The 17,997-nt window shown below is 36.2% G+C and overlaps 2 protein-coding genes across 5 annotated transcripts; one reads left to right on the top strand and one right to left on the bottom strand.

The window, feature by feature from the left end:
- Positions 1 to 359: 359 nt before the first annotated feature.
- On the bottom strand, positions 360 to 6,058 carry LOC121383378 (60S ribosomal protein L28-like). Its single transcript, XM_041513374.1, has 4 exons — positions 5,901 to 6,058; positions 2,294 to 2,417; positions 1,054 to 1,172; positions 360 to 496 (listed from the first exon to the last, which is right to left on the bottom strand). Exons 1-4 carry the CDS (start codon positions 5,979 to 5,981, stop codon positions 413 to 415), a joined length of 408 nt encoding a protein of 135 aa, XP_041369308.1. The 5' UTR covers positions 5,982 to 6,058; the 3' UTR covers positions 360 to 412.
- Positions 6,059 to 8,294: 2,236 nt separating this feature from the next.
- Positions 8,295 to 16,473, top strand: LOC121383377 (polyadenylate-binding protein 1-like). 4 transcript variants are annotated; one of them, XM_041513371.1, is made up of 4 exons: positions 8,295 to 8,425; positions 12,454 to 12,550; positions 14,930 to 15,172; positions 15,786 to 16,473. In XM_041513371.1, the coding sequence occupies exons 2-4, from the start codon at positions 12,466 to 12,468 to the stop codon at positions 15,887 to 15,889; spliced, it is 432 nt and encodes a 143-aa protein (XP_041369305.1). In that variant the 5' UTR covers positions 8,295 to 8,425; positions 12,454 to 12,465; the 3' UTR covers positions 15,890 to 16,473. The 4 variants fall into 4 exon arrangements, with proteins under 4 accessions (XP_041369305.1, XP_041369304.1, XP_041369306.1 ...); XM_041513370.1 differs by lacking the exon at positions 8,295 to 8,425 and adding an exon at positions 8,699 to 8,782; XM_041513372.1 differs by lacking the exon at positions 8,295 to 8,425 and adding an exon at positions 8,838 to 9,140.
- The last annotated feature ends 1,524 nt before the right edge of the window (positions 16,474 to 17,997 follow it).

The following is a 17,997-nucleotide window of genomic DNA, read 5'->3' as shown; positions in this document are numbered from 1 at the left end:
AATATACCAGTTGTTGAGCACTCGCATGGGGAAACGCCCAATATGTCAGACAAAGAGAGGGCGAGCACTCAGCTGACTTGACTAAATCAATACCACCATGGCTGTTGCAAAGTGCTGATAACAGATTTTGATGATGCAACATCAGGAAATGAAAATATGACACCTCAGTGAACTTCATCACAATCCTTACTGGGTTTCATTAAATATTTTCCTACAGGCGAGTAAACAGAAGGAATAGTTATCCTTCATCCACACCTGATAATGTGATGGGTTTTCAACAACCAGCATTGTGCTATTTATAAGGCAAATAATAAAAAAATATTTAAAACTTCCGGCAAAATTCACACCAAAACAATAGGTCATCTCTTCATGTTTATTGTCATCGTCCAAAGTGCTTCACAAACATAAAAAGTTAGTCTTTCTTGGGTCGAAGGTTTTTTCTAACAACAACTGGCTTCTGACTTCTCAGCAGGGCACTTGCTCTACGAACAGCAGCCTGCAAAATGAGGTATACCAACATTACTTGTACTATTACATACTATTATAACATACTCCAGATGTTAAATTATCTAAAGCAGAGCACAAGAAGAAGTAAAATACTACTAGGAAACTTATTATTAATTCTTGTGTACATAAACAATTTTGGAACGTATGAAACAAAAATATTATTAATATCATCATGTAATAAAACACTTGGAGACCATTACACCCCCCCAAAACAAAAAAAAATATCACCCCACACAACTAACCTTGCCAAAGAAATACTGTATCTTTAATAATTATAAAAATGTGCTATTAAAAATCAGAACAAAATACTAAAAATGTGGGTGGTCATACTACATGCAATTTAAAGCTTTAAATGCTTTTTCCGATTTTTTTCTGTTTTTTTTAATTTTATTTTATTTGATATATTTGTAAGTAACCTGCCTTTATTCAAGCACAGTAGAGGTTTTTTCCAACTTTTAAAAGATCATAGCAGCTTTTATTTTTAAATGGGTATATCAGCCGATTTAACCATGGACTGGATTATGGATAGCAAGAGTGGTGAATTACCATTTTCAAATCTTTCCTGTAGCGTTTGCTTCGGAGAGTATTTCTGATAGTGGCAAATGTTCGTCGAGGATCTCGCTTCATTTCAACTTTGTTGTAAGTCTTTGACGGCTTATTATAAACTGGAAATTAAACAGAACATAATTTAGATTTACATTTCTATAGTTAACTTAATAATAGAATGATGAATGTAACATATTAATTAAAGGGACATTCCTGACTTTGCTGCAATTTTTAAGATGTTATCGACTAACAGACTTTTTAACGATTGTAATTACATATCAAATATATTTTTCTGCATAAAATATTAGTGGCTGTATATTAAACATGTTTCTGATTGTTCTAATATTTGTACTAGGTTAAATTGAATTTTATTTCCTAAAACATTGTTTTTTCGTACGTACGAAATTATTTGAAGACAAAATCCAGTTTGGGCTTCTTACAAATATTAAGATGACCAGAAACACATTGAATATACAGACACTGATATTCTAAACAAAAAAAAATATTTAATATGTAAGTTTAATCATAGAACTATTTTATTAGTCGGAAACATCTTACAATGGAGAAAACTCAGGAATGTCCCTTTAACCAGTCTTAAATAGTTCTTAGAATCGACAGTTAAAATCATCCCATCCCAATTATTATCAATGCTAACAGTCATTCTCACCCACCCCAGCCATTGAAATGTAAAACAGCAATTAGCAATGCTGGTGCAAAAAAGCTTAGTAAAATAGATTTGCAACAGCATTTTTATGACTATTTACTTTATTATTGCCATCTCACAATGACCTCAATTTCAGTGGTTGCCCCTTGGCCTGTCATGTTTTGTTTCTTTATATTTTCCATTTTAAAAAAAGTATTGCGACACACTGATAGAAAGAAACATAATATGGCATTTGAGACCAAATGTAATTCACTACTAGTGTAGTTGTACCTACACATGTATAAAATATGGAGACATAATGTAGGATTGAATGTCAGTACTGTGGGGTTAACCGTCTTGTTGACAGTTAGCTTCCTAGTACTGTGGACGAGGGTTTTCGTTGCAGTCAGTATTTGCTGTTATATTATTTATGTGTTCTCTTATTTCTTTCCATCAGTACTTCACAGGAGTTCTTGTTTTTAAAGTCCCTTGATCATAAAATGTGACAAAGTTAATCACAGAAGAAAAAAAAATGAATGAAATCTAATAGCTGACCAACTAGTCATACAAAATTTATGTATGATAAAATGCATTTACTTTTAGACTTTTTTGTGATGAGAACGACACCCTTGCCATCTTTTGCTGGCTCAATACCAATGGTCTTTTTGTGAACCAAACCATTGTAACGGAATGAGTTTCGGTTCTTCAAATTGTTTGGCTCCTGAAAAACAAAAGCAATATCTTTATGACAAATTGATTCTCCAATATAAAAAAATTGATATATTATACATGCATGCCCAGCAATAAAGCTTTTGTTGACCAAATCACCAAATATGAATCAATAATGAATTTGGTGAATCTATTGCTTTAAGAAATCACACAAAAAACTTAGCGAAACCCCCTCAAAACTGGACTTTCCTCGAAACCTCAAACTCTAAGCCAGACATTCCTAAAAGTATAGGTTTTACTAACTTGGTCATGTGGGTGTCAAGTTTAGAGAGGTTGCCCTGTACTCCTATTTAACAGAATAATTTGTAATTAAAAAAAACAAAATGTTCTTTAAAGAGCCTTAATTCTGTCCTATATTTTGATTGTCCGCCTGAAACATTAATTTGGTAGAATAGTTTTTCACTAAACTCACCAAATGCTAAACATTTTTAAGTTCAGATAAAACATTGACATGACCTACTAAAAATAATAAAGGTATATAATGAGAAATTGTTGTACTGAATGTATCAGCGCTGAAGAAATAGGTTTATTAATTGACAAAATAATACAATACCCACAATGTGTGTCATTACACTAGAAGTCGAACTGAACATAAAACATTTTTACAACTTGAACAGTTACACATACTGTCACGGGGATCCTATAATACCCGTAACTGAATGAAACACGATTGTCCAAATATCTCTCCTAACTGTATATCTAGTAGATCTCTCTGTAACGGGCGGTTATACCCTGGTGGCTCGTCTCTAGGTATGATCAGAGACAAGATCTTATATAAAGTATATATTATTATAGCACGTTTAGTTCACTAAAAAACACAATACACTTTGGAATCTGTATTAACCTACGCTGACAAATGTACTGCCGCAGTAGTTAATTAACAACAACAAATAATAACAACCCAGAACTGATCACTTAATTAGTGAATCTCTAGGTGTCTAGTTTACACAATATTCTAATCACTTCACCGTGACACAACACCCACACGTGTTATAATTGAGAAACGCCGCCAGGGGAACTTAATTAATAAAGGAATTACAACTATTCATAACTGGTTAATTTTTAATTAACCCTTACTACTCGTTCAGTAACGTGTGATAATTGAGAAACGCTGCCAGGGGAACTTAATTAATAAAGGAATTACAACTCTATTCCTAACTGGTTAATTTTTAATTAACCCTTAACTACTCATTCAGTAACCTTGTAACACAGAATTAATACTGGTACCTATCACAATAAAGACAATAACCTACAGTTTACCTAGGTCCTCTAGGATGACTGGCTAAGCTATATATATATATATCAGAATGGTGAGCCTACAGTATACTGCATCAGATGACCGGCAGCACCGTCTAAATAATATTGGTATAATACAGTATTAAAATATTTAAAGTCACATCAATCACATCAAGGTTATACACAGAGCAGAAAATATATAATTACCAGTCCAGACGGACTAACGTTCCCCCTGGATGCCTTCCAATATGTTTCTCCCCGATATCTCTAAAACCATAGCTATTTATTTTTAAAAATCCGAATATCGCCTGGGGGTACAAGGCGGTACCTCACGTATCAAGCGAATTTCCACAGCGACCAAGACGGCATATCTTTCTGTTAGATCACCAGACTCAATGATGCCAAGTCGCCAAAATCACGGTTGTAAAAACCGCACTCGCGGAGGTATTACGTAACAAGTTGCCCATCTGGGCTTAAGTGCATTTTGGAACTGCACACGGCCCTCTAAAACAATTAATATCGCCACAGGCGAAAACAAATTAAGAGCATGTTCCGTCACACATACAATAACCACACAACTGCTCCTACTAGTATTACTAGCATTGCACATCCAAATTTTCATCCTTAACAAATAACATATCTGACAGTACTACCTGAAAGAGCTCGATTTTAACTAGAAAAATGCATTTTAAATTTTGAAAATCGCCCTATAAATGAAATTTCTATTAACATTTATTGTTTTTTATCATTTGGACCTTGTCTTTAGCTAATTGGGTTGAAGTCATAATCGAAATCTTAACACTTTTTCTATTGTTTTACACAAATTTAAAATGTATCCTCTTGCAATTTATTTATGTTACGTCCAAGAAGCACCAAATTTCTCCCCATAACATATTTCCATGTGCTCTTTCCAATGGAAAGACGGTATTACCGTCCAAAATCCAAGATGGCCACTTCACCTCGCATGGAATGCTGCCATTGCAGTGCATGAAAAATAGTTTATTCAACATTTATATGGCATGTAGCATATAAACTTGAAGCTCTTAAAGAGCTCAATTCAAATATTAACCTAGAACTGACACTTGCACAATCAAATGAAAGAAAATAAACATTTTAACCCATGGTAAAGTGGGTTTGGTCACTAAAATTCAAGATGGCTGCTCACAAGAAAAGTGTTAACATTTCCATAATATGGCTGGGAGCACAGGTCATATTTCAAAGAAAGGGAATATGAGGTAAAGGCAAGCAGCTAGAAATAGAATCTTTTATAAGTTTTTAATTTCTCCCGAGTTTCCTTCCAATGTAGTGATTAATTTTACCATACTAATCTGTAAATAAAATGTACATGTGTTCCACATAGCTGGCAGGAAAAGCTACTGATTTATTCCATTTCACCAGCAATAACTGTCTTCTGTTAATTTGCCGGTGCTGGCGGTTTCAACTGCTCTCATGCAATTAAAAAAAGTTTTTCAATAAATCTTATTTGGTTAATGTCTACTCTATCTAATTAAGTGTACTTACTGTTTATGCTGTGAAATTTGGACAAAATAATGCGGGAATTGGTCAGAAAATTTCAAGACGTTCCACGCATTACTTTCATAGCATTTGCGATTTGAAATTCATGATTTTTGGACCGCGGCTAGAAAATGGAGTAGCGAGAGGCGACGCAAAATATGTTAGGTGGAATAACTTTTTGGATCTAAATCACAGTGTCATTGTAGAATTTATTTTGATACTTAACAATAACATGTTAATTATTTACTTATTAAAATTATTAAGTTTTTATTTATTTTGGAGGGATTTCTGGCTCGAGAAAAAATACATTCTTTGTGGGTGACCTGATTTTTTTATAGGAATTCTAAGATATCCAACTGAACTGACGGTCAGGTGTGCAATGCTAGTATTACTAATAATAAAGTGAACCTTTGAACTACAGTTGAATCCCATTGGCTCGAACCTAGTTGGTGCTTGAGAAAGTGTTTGACCTATCTGGCAAACATTATTTAAGTGTAACTTGTGTGAAAGTGTAACTCGGAACTTTGTTCTTGGTTCAAGCATTGCAGTGTTTTCCACCCTTCCGAGTTCAACCCAATGAGATTCGATTGTAATTTTGACATAAATTATCCTGTCTGACTGTGTGAAAGTGTATACATTTGCCGACCCACACCCTTCCAAGTTTCTTATTCATATGACCTCCCAGATTGTACTCCCAGAACATGATCAGGAGGATCGCATTTACCTTGCTGAGAGATATTCCATTCCTCTTGAGTAGGAAACAGGAATTATTGCGGATGATCATCCACTGAAGGTGGCTCGACATGGTGGCAGCTTAGAACCTACAACAAAAACAATCCATTTATATCATAAATTTTTTAAATAATACAAAAATACAAATCATGTAAAGAGTACATATTAAATACATGACAAAATTTACTACAGAAATGAATGCAGATGAATTGTTCAGTTCATAAATTGGTAACCAAATGTACCATTAACAGAGAGCAGTGTATAAACTATAATCGACTTAAGTCTTCTAAATGGCTGCCGTGAATTAATCTCCCTATGTCTAAAAATATTTTGATTTTATCTACTTGTCTTTTCCTCATTTGTGCACTTTGTTTTTGTGAAGGTTTTCTCAATTCAATAAAAGTATTTTGAAGTCAGTGTTCAATTATATGCAGATTTCTTAAAAAAAAGTCAAAACGTAAATAGACCGGTTTATAGGGTAGCCCCTTTCATGGTTTTTCACAATACTTACATTGAATAGTCAAAATGTCTAATTTTTCAAAGGCAAAACACAGCGATACTGGATTACAAAATATAAACATTTACTGGTCTTATAGAACGGTTACCAGTCATATCGTCCCCGGTTCCTACTAAAACGTCCCCGATTATCACCGCTGCGAACAAAGCCATGTATTGTGACTAGCTGCGTGAATGGCTCCTTGACCAATTTGAATGTTCCATCCATATACCACGGTTTGGCATTCGAAAGCAACTGTATCATCTTATCAGATGTAAAAATCAGATGTCGCTTATCGTTGACTGTGATGTCACCGAAGAGGAATTGGTTTGGAACAAATCTAGGGTCTATTTCGAAATCGAGAGTTGTCGGTGTTGACTGGTGGCTCGCACTAAGTTTTCTGGCTTTGATAATGCTGGTAAGGGTGCTGTAATAATGTCACGTTGTTCCTGTAGTATTGCCTGGTTTACAATTTCTGCTGATAAAGTGAAGATTTCTCTTGCAGACATCTTTTTCCCCTCACTTCGTATCTTTGGTGAAACGGCTGTGCCAAGTTGTGCAGTGTATGTGCGGCTGCAAACCCTGCGTAAAACTTGCTCCCTTCTCCAGAACGCTTGCCTTGCACCATACATTCTTATTTTGAACACTGCATGTCCGAGTCTTGTTCCCATTAGCCTCGCGTGTCTTTGTGGTATAATTGTACCCGTTACTCTCTTTGCCTTTCTGCGACCCATCTATCATTATAAGGTAAGTGGTGGGAATGTCATCTTCGCCGCTGTGTGCCATAAGGGTGTCGTCTTCCATGGACGGTTCGTCTAGATTAGGTGGGACTTCAAAATCTCCAAGGGTAAGGTTATAGTCTGATACATCCAGTCCAGTCCTATTTTAATATTTGCCACCGAAACATGCCTAGTATCGTTTAGAAATAATGACACAGCGTGGACATTATGGTTGGTCCTTCGTATGTGGGGACGAAATGTACTGTAACATATGAACTTTTAATTTAGTCAAATTAACATCCTAGAAAGCACATCAGGGCATTATTTAAAACGTTATGGTCCTTTGTACGCGGGGACGTTATGGTCCTTCGTATGTGGGAACGATTTGATGTTGGGACGTTATGACTGGTCACCTATAGAACACATTGTTTTAAAAGGTATTGTATACAAGTATCGCTAACCCTAACCTTAAACTAATTCAAACAAATATTGGCAAGACTTCTGAATGTTCCAGCATTCAGGCTTAGGTTTAGGATTAAGCCAGGTTAGTGATAGTATTAGCATGTTTGTTGCTGGAATGTTCGGAAGTCTTTCCAATAAAACTTTTAAAAGTGCTGTGGAGAATTTCAGACACCGCTGTACTGCCGGTTGTCATAGGCAATCGCAGGGGTTATAACGACAGGGGTGGGAATTAGTGAACTGTAAAAAAAAAAAAAAAAAAAAAAAAAGGACATCTTGAGGGGGTCCCGGAAATTCTCGAAACCCTAGTTTAAAATATGTGCCACCTGACACATTTAGAGGAAAGGACGATTAAAATGCGTGGAAACGCAATCTTCCATGACATGAAAACAGCTGATCGAGCATGCCAGCAGCCATGTGCGCGGTCCGCATTTTTTTTATTCTGAGCCATGATGATGATTATTTTACTATCGAGTCCACGTTAATAAAAATGCTAAAAAAACAAACCCGGCTATCGTAACCCAATATTATGAACATTTTTATTTAGATAGAACTGTATTTCTTTAGATCCAAACATAACAAAGTAAACACGTTCAATTTATTACGTAATTGTGTTTAAAATGATAAATCAAGAAACACCATGTGCACACCTCAAAATATAATGCAAAAAGAGTTCGGACAGGAAGTAGGGACTAAAATATTCATGCGCCGGAAATAAATAATTTCTAAACTACAAGTTCCAACTTTTAAGATTTAAATGTTCGTCTTTTCAATAAAGATCAAATCAGATAAATTTATTCCACACGAATGCACCCACCGAGTTTATAGCTCGGTATCTGATTGGTAAATGATGTCAATTTATTTATTTATTCTTGAATATACGCTTCAGGTTGGTTGTAGATTCCGCTGTCTTCGGAGTACTGCAGAAACTTTGATACAAAAATTATTTAGATATCTTTAAACTATATACTTGTCCGAGACAAGTTACCGCAACGGTTTTCAATGGTTTCCATATTTTGATTTAATCTGCCAATTTCTTAATGGGAGTACATTATGGTAATGTTTAGTGCCATGTATTATTAGTTTTGAAAGGAAGCAGTTAGTTGCCGGACGCGCGTCAGATGTGAATGTCACTTTCGCTTTTGTGCAAAATTTAATAAACATGTAAAGCCCCTTTAAGTGGTATTTAAAGTACAAGTAGTAATTTTGGTTTGGTATTCTTGCAAATAATTAGCAAAGTTTAGTTAATTAAGCCACAAAATCGCAAACACCTCGCTGAAATTTTATTCTATCGTTTCATTCTGTTTTGACAATTCTGGTCGGCGTCAAGCCCGAGTACGGCGAGTTACGAGTAGCCTACTCTGACTAAGAGTACAGTCAGAGTACTCGGGCAAGTCGGCGTCAGGACGTTTCGACCCCAGTACATGTTTGGCTCCAAACCGTTTCAGCCCCTGACGTTTCGGCCCTTAATGCAATATACGGCGATCTAGTGTTCATGTATACTATACAGATAATGCTGTAATTGGTATAGTACAACTTTAGACGGTCACATACACCGGTAATAATATAAATAAAATACAAATTTGTAACATTAATTTGTCAAATAACATTAAATTATTAATGTCTTAATGATGCTACTTTCAATTTACCTACCGGCCTCGGTGGCACAGTGGTTAAGCCATCGTTCTCCAGACTGGATTTTTAATCCAGATACCGACTCCAAACCCTGAGTGAGTGCTCTGCAGGGAAAACATTCTTTGTGATTGTACCTAATTTCTGTACACATGTAACCCGTACTGACGTCAAACATCAGTGGTTCCAATTCTAGCCACATGCAAAGCGCCCCTATTATGGGAAGGGTCTCTATGGAAATATAAGTAGAACAAACGCAAAACAATTTATTAAATTGTATTTACACAAACAAGAAAATCAGTTTAATAATTATATGTTCATTTTTGGATGGTGATAATTCAGTTGAATTTAAATGTCATCCTCACTGTCGGCAGTTTCAGACATGGATGGTGCATACATATTCCCCACACGTCATAAAATGTCTGAGGTTTTCACTTCTTTTGCCTCGTAGCTGTCCCACTGTTCGTTTGTTTTCCCAAATACAGTTTTGGTTGGTTGGTTGGCTCTTATTTATTCTTTAACACTCAGATATTATGTTCAATTAAAAATAATAATAACAAAAAGAGAGAAAGAAAGAAAGAAGGAAAGAGAACGAGAGAAAGAAATTACAATACTTAAGATAAAATTTAATAACAAAACACAAGTGACTGAATAATTTGATTTAATAAAAAAAACATTAAACAGAGTCGAAATGACTAGGGTCATGGGGCCGAAACGTCTAGGGCCAAAACGTCGGGCCGAATGTGTAGCGGGGACAAAACGTCTCGAAAGCTTCTGGTCAGCTCGCCCCAAAATCAACTGGCCTACTACCAACTCGCTGCAGTGTTTGGTCAATTCGCTCCAGCGTTTGGACAATTCGCCCCGAACTTTACTGTGCATAAATAATTCTGACAAAATTAAAACTGGATGTCTATAACTTTCATGTCATTTTATTTATTAATATTACAGCGAAACTCTGCTATTACGACCACTTATTAAATCGTTTCATATTGGTGAGATCCTAATATCAGATAATAATCTACTAGTATTACAATGAACTGTCAAACCTATTTTAATGACGTTTGTGAGTTTGTCCCTTATTTCCTAAAAGCAATGATCAGGCAAGGCTTTTGGACTCCCAACTGGAGTGCATATTCAACGATATTGAATGCACATTATGGATTAAAATATTGGTATATTAATTAATAAAATGGTCATGATACGGGTTGACTAAACAATGTGGGGCGAGATAACCAAAAGCTGGGGTGAGTTGGTTGGGGGCGAGTTGACTTGCTGCTTCCGGTTTTGACCCTTGGTGTCCAATGTCCTCTAGCCCTCCCCTGTTTATATACTCTTCAAAAAAAGTAGGGGAACTCTAATAAGAATTTACAATTGCAAAAATTGTAAGGTATATTAACTGGGGGGATTCTGGGGAATGGTTATATGATAATAGTCAATTAATTGGGCAAACATTACAACCGGTAGTTCAGTAATACAGTAGATTTTATGACCACCAAAGATCTTGAAGGACCATTGGTGTCAGAAGTGAAATTTTAAAGTTGACATTTTTTTATCAGTAAATTACAAATTCAAACAATAAAAGTGACTAAAAACAAAACAACAACTGTATCATCAACAGAATGAAAAAGATTGACAGAAATAATGTTCCACAGTGATTAATCGACCTTCCTGGAAATTGTCAAAATTAAAAATGACACCCCATGCACATGCACAGGGCAACTGCGTGATGCACATGCAAACTATGGAATGTGTTTCGGTGTGTTGATAAACAGACCTGAACTTTCTTTACTAGGATGTCTGTGATCAAAACATATGTTTGGTCTAATAGTTGATATTAACATTAATATTTCAGGTTCCCCTACGTTTTTTGAACAGTATATATTGAGAACATATTTATAAATAGGGGAGAGCTAGAGAACACACAAGCTAAGGCACACCAAAACAATAACACTGAGGTTGCTGTATTCATTGTGCAATTGTGGTTTAAAAAATGTAAGAAAAAAATAAAAGTTTTATTTAATGACGCACTCAACACATTTTATTTATGGTTATATGGCGTCAGACGTATGATTAAGGACCACACAGATTGAGAGAGGAAAACCGCTGTTGTCACTACTCTGTTTGATTAGCAGCAAGGGATCTTTTAAATGGTACCAGCCTCGGTGGCGTCGTGGCAGGCCATCGGTCTACAGGCTGGTAGGTACTGGGTTCGGATCCCAGTCGAGGCATGGGATTTTTAATCCAGATACCGACTCCAAACCCTGAGTGAGTGCTCCGCAAGGCTCAGTGGGTAGGTGTGAACCACTTGCACCGACCAGTGATCCATAACTGGTTCAACAAAGGCCATGGTTTGTGCTATCCTGCCTGTGGGAAGCACAAATAAAAGATCCCTTGCTGCTAATCGGAAGAGTAGCCCATGTAGTGGCGACAGCGGGTTTCCTCGTAGAATCTGTGTGGTCCTTAACCATATGTCTGACGCCATATAACCATAAATAAAATGTGTTGAGTGCATCGTTAAATAAAACATTTCTTTCTTTTTTCTTTCTTTTAAATGCACCATCCCACAGACAGGGTAGTACATACCACAGCGTTTGATATACCAGTCGTGGTGCACTGGCTGGAACGATAAATAGCCCAATGGGCCCACTGATGGGGATCGATCCCAGACCGACTGCGCATTGAGCAAGCGCTTTACCACTGGGCTATGTCCTGCTCCCCCCCCCAAACAACAAATGTTTTTTTTTAAGTGTCATAAGGTATCCCAGTGAGCCACCAACCCAGTGAGCCCTGCCGTGCGTCTCCAGTAGAACAGAAGATACACTAAATGTTTTGCATGAAACCATGGTAACGATCACTATTCAAGACTGTGTTTTTCCAGAAGAATCCAACACTGATATTGTTATATAATAAAGAGTACCATAGAACCCTCTGTGTTGTTTGGGGCACCTTAGCTTCAGTGTCAACATATGAACAGGGGAAGACTAGAGGACACTTAAGCTAAGATACCTGTGGTCCTACATGTGTATATATGGTTTACTCTGTCTTCAACAAGTAAGCTGTTGATGCCATGGGAAAGTGCATATAAAAGATCCCTTGATGCTAATGGAAAAATATTGCGTGTTTCTTCTGTGACTACAAGTGAAAACTTACCAAATTTTTGATCATCCAATAACCTACGATTATAAATGGATGTGCTCTAGTGGTGTCGTTAAACAAAGCAAACTTTTTGTTGTTGTCAGGGATGAACAGATATGGAGATGGTTGATTCTGATCTTGGTGAGGAACTTTTTGAAAGAGTAGCAGACATTGAACCAGGTCTTTGTGCACAAATCACAGGTATGCTGTTTTTAAATCAAACGTTAGTTAAACATAATGTCCAGCTATTCCAATGAAGCACAAATGCCTTAGAACACTATCCAAAGTAGGTTACTTTTTAATTTGTAAACAGAAACATACATGTTTGACTCTTGGGTGTGGAATAAAATTTGGGGCTGGGGGTATCATTACCATCTACGTACCTCAAAATGTGAACTACAATCAAATGTCGTTATCTCGATGTTGAAGGGACCGGACCAACATGTTTGAGATATCGGTAGCTGGAGATAAACATAACGGTTTTCTCATGAAAATTATCCGAAACATAAATTTATGTTTGCAAACTTAACAACACTAAACAGTATAGTCCTTTTTGTATTTTAAAATAATCCTTTTTTATGTGTGTGAATTTCTTAATGCTGACATAGTTATCTAGTATACCAAAATGTGCCAACATACAAGCGAACACTAATACAAACCAAGCGCTTCTCGATGAGGCCTTTGATTGCTTTGCAACTGTGGCTTTAAAGTCTTCTGTCATAACATGACTTGTGATTTGGGCTAAACCTGCTAGTAGGTGGTCAGTTTTTGTTGTTTCGATCCAGTTTCTCACAACATCAAGAGCATATAAAGTCTCCACTGTAGTAGGTCGTTTCAGTTGGGCAATGGTGTCATTATTATCAGTAAAATCATTGTTGCCATCATCAGGTGTTATGGTTCTTGCACAGATTAATGTGTCAATAATGTTGTCATCATCGGTGGCGGTCTCACATGTGTTCAAATGGTCGTAAGTGGCAATTGGTTTACACAGTCTGCTTAATGGGATGTCGTTGTCTGAGTTGTCTACACTGCCTGGTTCTGGCTGGTCATCAGTTGTACCAAACTATGCGTGTTGGAAACAGTTCTTAATTGTTTTCAGTGTTACATTTCCCCATGCCTGATTGATCATGCCTAAAGCATCGAGCACAATGCAGATATGCTTCTTTAATTTTGTCAGCATTTTTTATCCAGGTAGATAGCGTGTTTGATTGAATAGAGAATTGTTGCTATTTCTGACTTTGATTTTATATTCTGCTCAACGGTGCACTCACATGTGTTCAAATGGTCGTCCAGGCTGTCGTAAGTGGCAATTGGTTTACACAGTCTGCTTAATGGGATGTCGTTGTCTGACTTGTCTACACTGTCTGGTTTTTTAATTTGTATTTTTTTAATGCTAGATTCAACAATCCCCTCACAAGGACTGGAACCTTCAACAAGTGGTTCATCTGCTGGCATATTTTACTGTTTAATATTGTTATGTGTATTGATTCATTTATAATTAAGTGGTGGAATTTAGGGAAGAAAGAAGAATGAAATGACATGAAATTTATACCCTAAGCATAAGTAGAAAAGGAGTCATTTTACATGTAATTGTTTTATATACTTCGAGAAAAAAACAGGAAAGTGGACCTAGGGACACCAAAATATGCTCGAAATAAGCCTCGTAATTGGTATTAGCATGCTCGAGATAACAGTGTTTATTTTGTAACACTGCATAGGAAAATTGCCGGGACCAGCACTGGACCTCGAGATATGTTGGGTACTCGAGTTTACAGAGGTCGAGATAACGAAATTTGTCTGTATTTGAAACCCCCCCCCCCCCCAAAAAAAAAAAACCCCAACAACCCAAAACAAGCAAAGATTCATTCATCAAACATATATATTTTTTTAATTCCCCCGGCCCCCCCCCCCCCCCCCAATCTAAAAGCATTAAAAAGATAACCAGAACACTGCTGTTATTTCATTCATGAACCCCTTCATGTTTTTCACAGCAAATCATTTCAATGAGTTTGACCTTGGTAATGATAAGAGGGCGTGATGTAGCTCAGTGGTAAATGCTTGCCTGATGTGCCATTTGTCTGCGATCGATCCCCGTTGGTGGGCCCATTGGGCTATTTCTTGTTCCAGCCAGTGCATCATGACTGGTATATAAAAGGCTGTAGTATGTGTTATCCTGTCTGTGGGATGGCATGTATAAGATCTCTTGCTACTGATGGAAAAATGTAGCGGGTCTCCTCCCTTGACTATATGTCAAAATTACCAAATGTTTAACATCCAATAGCTAGTGATTGATAAATCAATGTGCTCTAGTGGTGTCATTAAACAAAACAAACTACTTTAACTTTGTAATGATAAATATTAAAATCAACAGAATAATACATGCATATTATGAGAAAAGTACTTTTGGGTTTGTAACTGTATCGTGGAATTGTTTACTATAGGTAATGTACATATACCATCAAATGCAAATTTTTTAAAAACAATGTTTTCAATATTAGAAACGAAGACAATAATGTGTATTGCATGATGCATTAAAAACCAATCCACCTCAAAGTCTATGTTATGATTTGTTTTTTCCAGGCATGTTATTAGAACTGAATTCATCGGTGATCTCTGACCTCATTAACTCCCCTGATCGTCTTGTTCAGGCTATAGAGAAAGCCAAGTCAGCATTTCTTGAGTCGCTCAACAAGTCTGCTGGAGAACTGATGGTCAAATATTCCAATGGTACACCTACATGCAATGCTGAAATGGAGGAGCTGGGAGAGGTCATTTTTGAGAAGGTTGTCTCGGTACATCTAGATGATGCTCCACAAATAACAGGTACATGTTTTATTCTAAAGAAGATACCTCAGATAATGGTACATTTTGTAATCTAATAAAGATCCCACAAATCAGTACATTTTGTAATCTAACAAAGACCCCATAAATAACTGGTACATTTTGTAATCTAACAAAGACCCCATAAATAACTGGTGCATTTTGTAATCTAACAAAGACCCCATAAATAACTGGTACATTTTGTAATCTAGAGATTTTTCAACAGATTCCAGTACATTTTGTAACAATCTGCTACAAATTACTGTTTCTGGAGGTCAGCATTACATTGTAAATCTAAATCAAATCTAGAAATCTCAGGTTCCGATTAATATCTACTACAAAAACACTGGTTCTGGTGTTTCTGCAGGTGTGAGTACTATACATGTTTTTGTGTAAAACTGAGTGATTGATTGAGTGAGAAAGAGAGAGAGAGAGAGAGAGAGAGAGAGAGAGAGAGAGAGAGAGAGAGAACAAGAGAGAAAGAGTTAGTGTGTGTGTGTGTGTGTGTGTGTGTGTGTGTGTGTGAGTGAAAGTTAGTGTGTGTGTGTGTACATGTCAGTTTGAGTGATAATAATTTATTCAGTTGGTAATACATGTATATTAATTTTAATTGCAGGAATGATACTGGAAATGAGGCTGGATCAAATTAAGCATGTTTTGAAAGATGACGTTCTGCTATCTCAAACAATACAAAAAGCATTCAGTGCCTTACATTCCTGATTCATCATGGCTACCATTGTGATATTCATTACATGACATCAGTGCTCAAGTGCTTTTCATTCCTTCCAGCAGTGTACATTTTGTTGAGTATTGTGTCACAATTCACTATGCAAGTATCGGAGATAATAAGAACATATCTTTATTCTAATTGGTTGAAAACCAGTCATCTGTGCTTTTATAAATAGTAATATTGTAGGCATCAAAATAAGTCAAGATTTAAGGGTATACCAGGTTACCACATATCTATAAAGTTGAGAACAGTCCTTCGTTCTTCACAAAATCATATTAAACTAAAACTACAGCACCTATATTTTGATCAGCTGAGTGTTATTTAGATATACATACAGTATCGGTGCAATGAGAACAATGGTAAGAAGGAAATCTTTTATTTAACGACGCACTCAACACATTTTATTCACGGTTATATGGCATCGGGCAGTGGTAAGAATGAATAACAAAGTTTTAGTGTATCTTTGGGGGTATTTTATAGTAATAATGGAAAATAAATGTGTGGTAACCTTTAGGTTATCAGATCTGTGTTTTGTGTTAACCAGTAAAAGGTTTAAATTAAATTGTATTTACAATTTTATGCTTATGATTTTCTTTTTAAAATCTATATCATTAGAAATTTGGATTAGTGGTTTAGGTTGGGCTAATGAAAATCACAAATTCACTAGGTTTGTTTTAGAAAATTTGGGGTGATACTTAGAGCTAGGCAGTATACTGTATATACCGTTCAGTATCGATATCACGTACTGAGCAAATTTCAAAATATGGGAAGAAAGGAAGGAAGTGTTTTATTTATCGACACACTCGACACATTTTATGTATGGTTACATGGCGTCAGACGTATGATTAAGAACCACACAGATATTGAGAAGAAACCTGCTGTCGCCACTTCATGGGCTACTCTTTCTGATTAGCAGCAAAGGATCTTTTATATGCATCATCCCACAGACAAGATGGCACATACCACGGCCTTTGTTACACCAGTTGTGGAGCTCTGGCTGGAACAAGAAATAGCCCAATGGGCCACCGATGTGGATCAATCCTAGATTAATCGCACATCAGATGAGCACTGTACCACTGGGCTATGTCCTGCCCCCTCAAAATACAGAAATTTTGGTATTGAAAAATGTTATCCACCATTTATTAAAGCACTAACAATATATCTGACGAATGCAAAATAGCTGAAAAGAAGAGGGCTATAAGGGCCTTGTGTATGAAATTTAATTTTATTTAGATGAAATTAGCAGGTGAGACTTAACTTGGGCATGCATTTATACCGAAAATACTGCTCGATGTTGGTATCGGCATCAGTATTGTATCAATACTAAATACGGAACCGAAACAGAGGTTTTTACTTTTCAATTCATTTATTTGCCAAGGCAAATGCCTATAGGCCTATAAACATAATTTTTCTTTAAAATAAATTTACATAATTACAAATCACCCCCAAAATACTGATACCGATACAGAAACTGAAATTTGAATACCGCCCAGCTGTAGTGATGCTAGCAGTGGAGTGTCATTTTCAGTGATGTAAAGGAATCTGTGGGTTAGTGTTTTAATACTGGTAGTTTGCAATAGGCAATTATAGGACTGCTCGTTTACTTTAATATGTATTGCATTGATGCATTTATTATCACAGAACTGGAGCAAATGTGTTGGTTTTTTCCAGAAAAGGTGCTTATTTCTTGAGCTAATGTCAGGTGTTTCAAATTGTAACATTTTATATAGTTTTTGATGTAAATGCAAATGATGTCTAATGATGTAAGGTGCTTAAATGTACTACAGTGTATATATGCCACATTCTTAAATTCAATCTAATTAAAATTAGCTCCACTATTACATGTGGATCTAACTGCAGCCAGTTGGAGCTCATGTCCACCAATCAAAACCTTACTTGCAGAATCATGCCAGTGATTTAAAAATAATTTGAAAATATTCCGAATTATCCTGAGGGTATACCAGGGCCGTACCCTGACCAAAATCCATGGGGGGGGGGGGGGGGGGGCACTAAATTTTATAAATAATTTTTAACATACTATAAAGATTAAACATTTCTATGCTATTACTGGAGATATATATAAAAAAAAAAAAAAAAG

The sequence above is a fragment of the Gigantopelta aegis genome, chromosome 10, assembly GCF_016097555.1.
Source record: "Gigantopelta aegis isolate Gae_Host chromosome 10, Gae_host_genome, whole genome shotgun sequence".
Lineage (NCBI taxonomy): Eukaryota > Metazoa > Mollusca > Gastropoda > Neomphalida > Peltospiridae > Gigantopelta > Gigantopelta aegis.
This window is presented reverse-complemented; position numbering and strand designations above follow the sequence as displayed.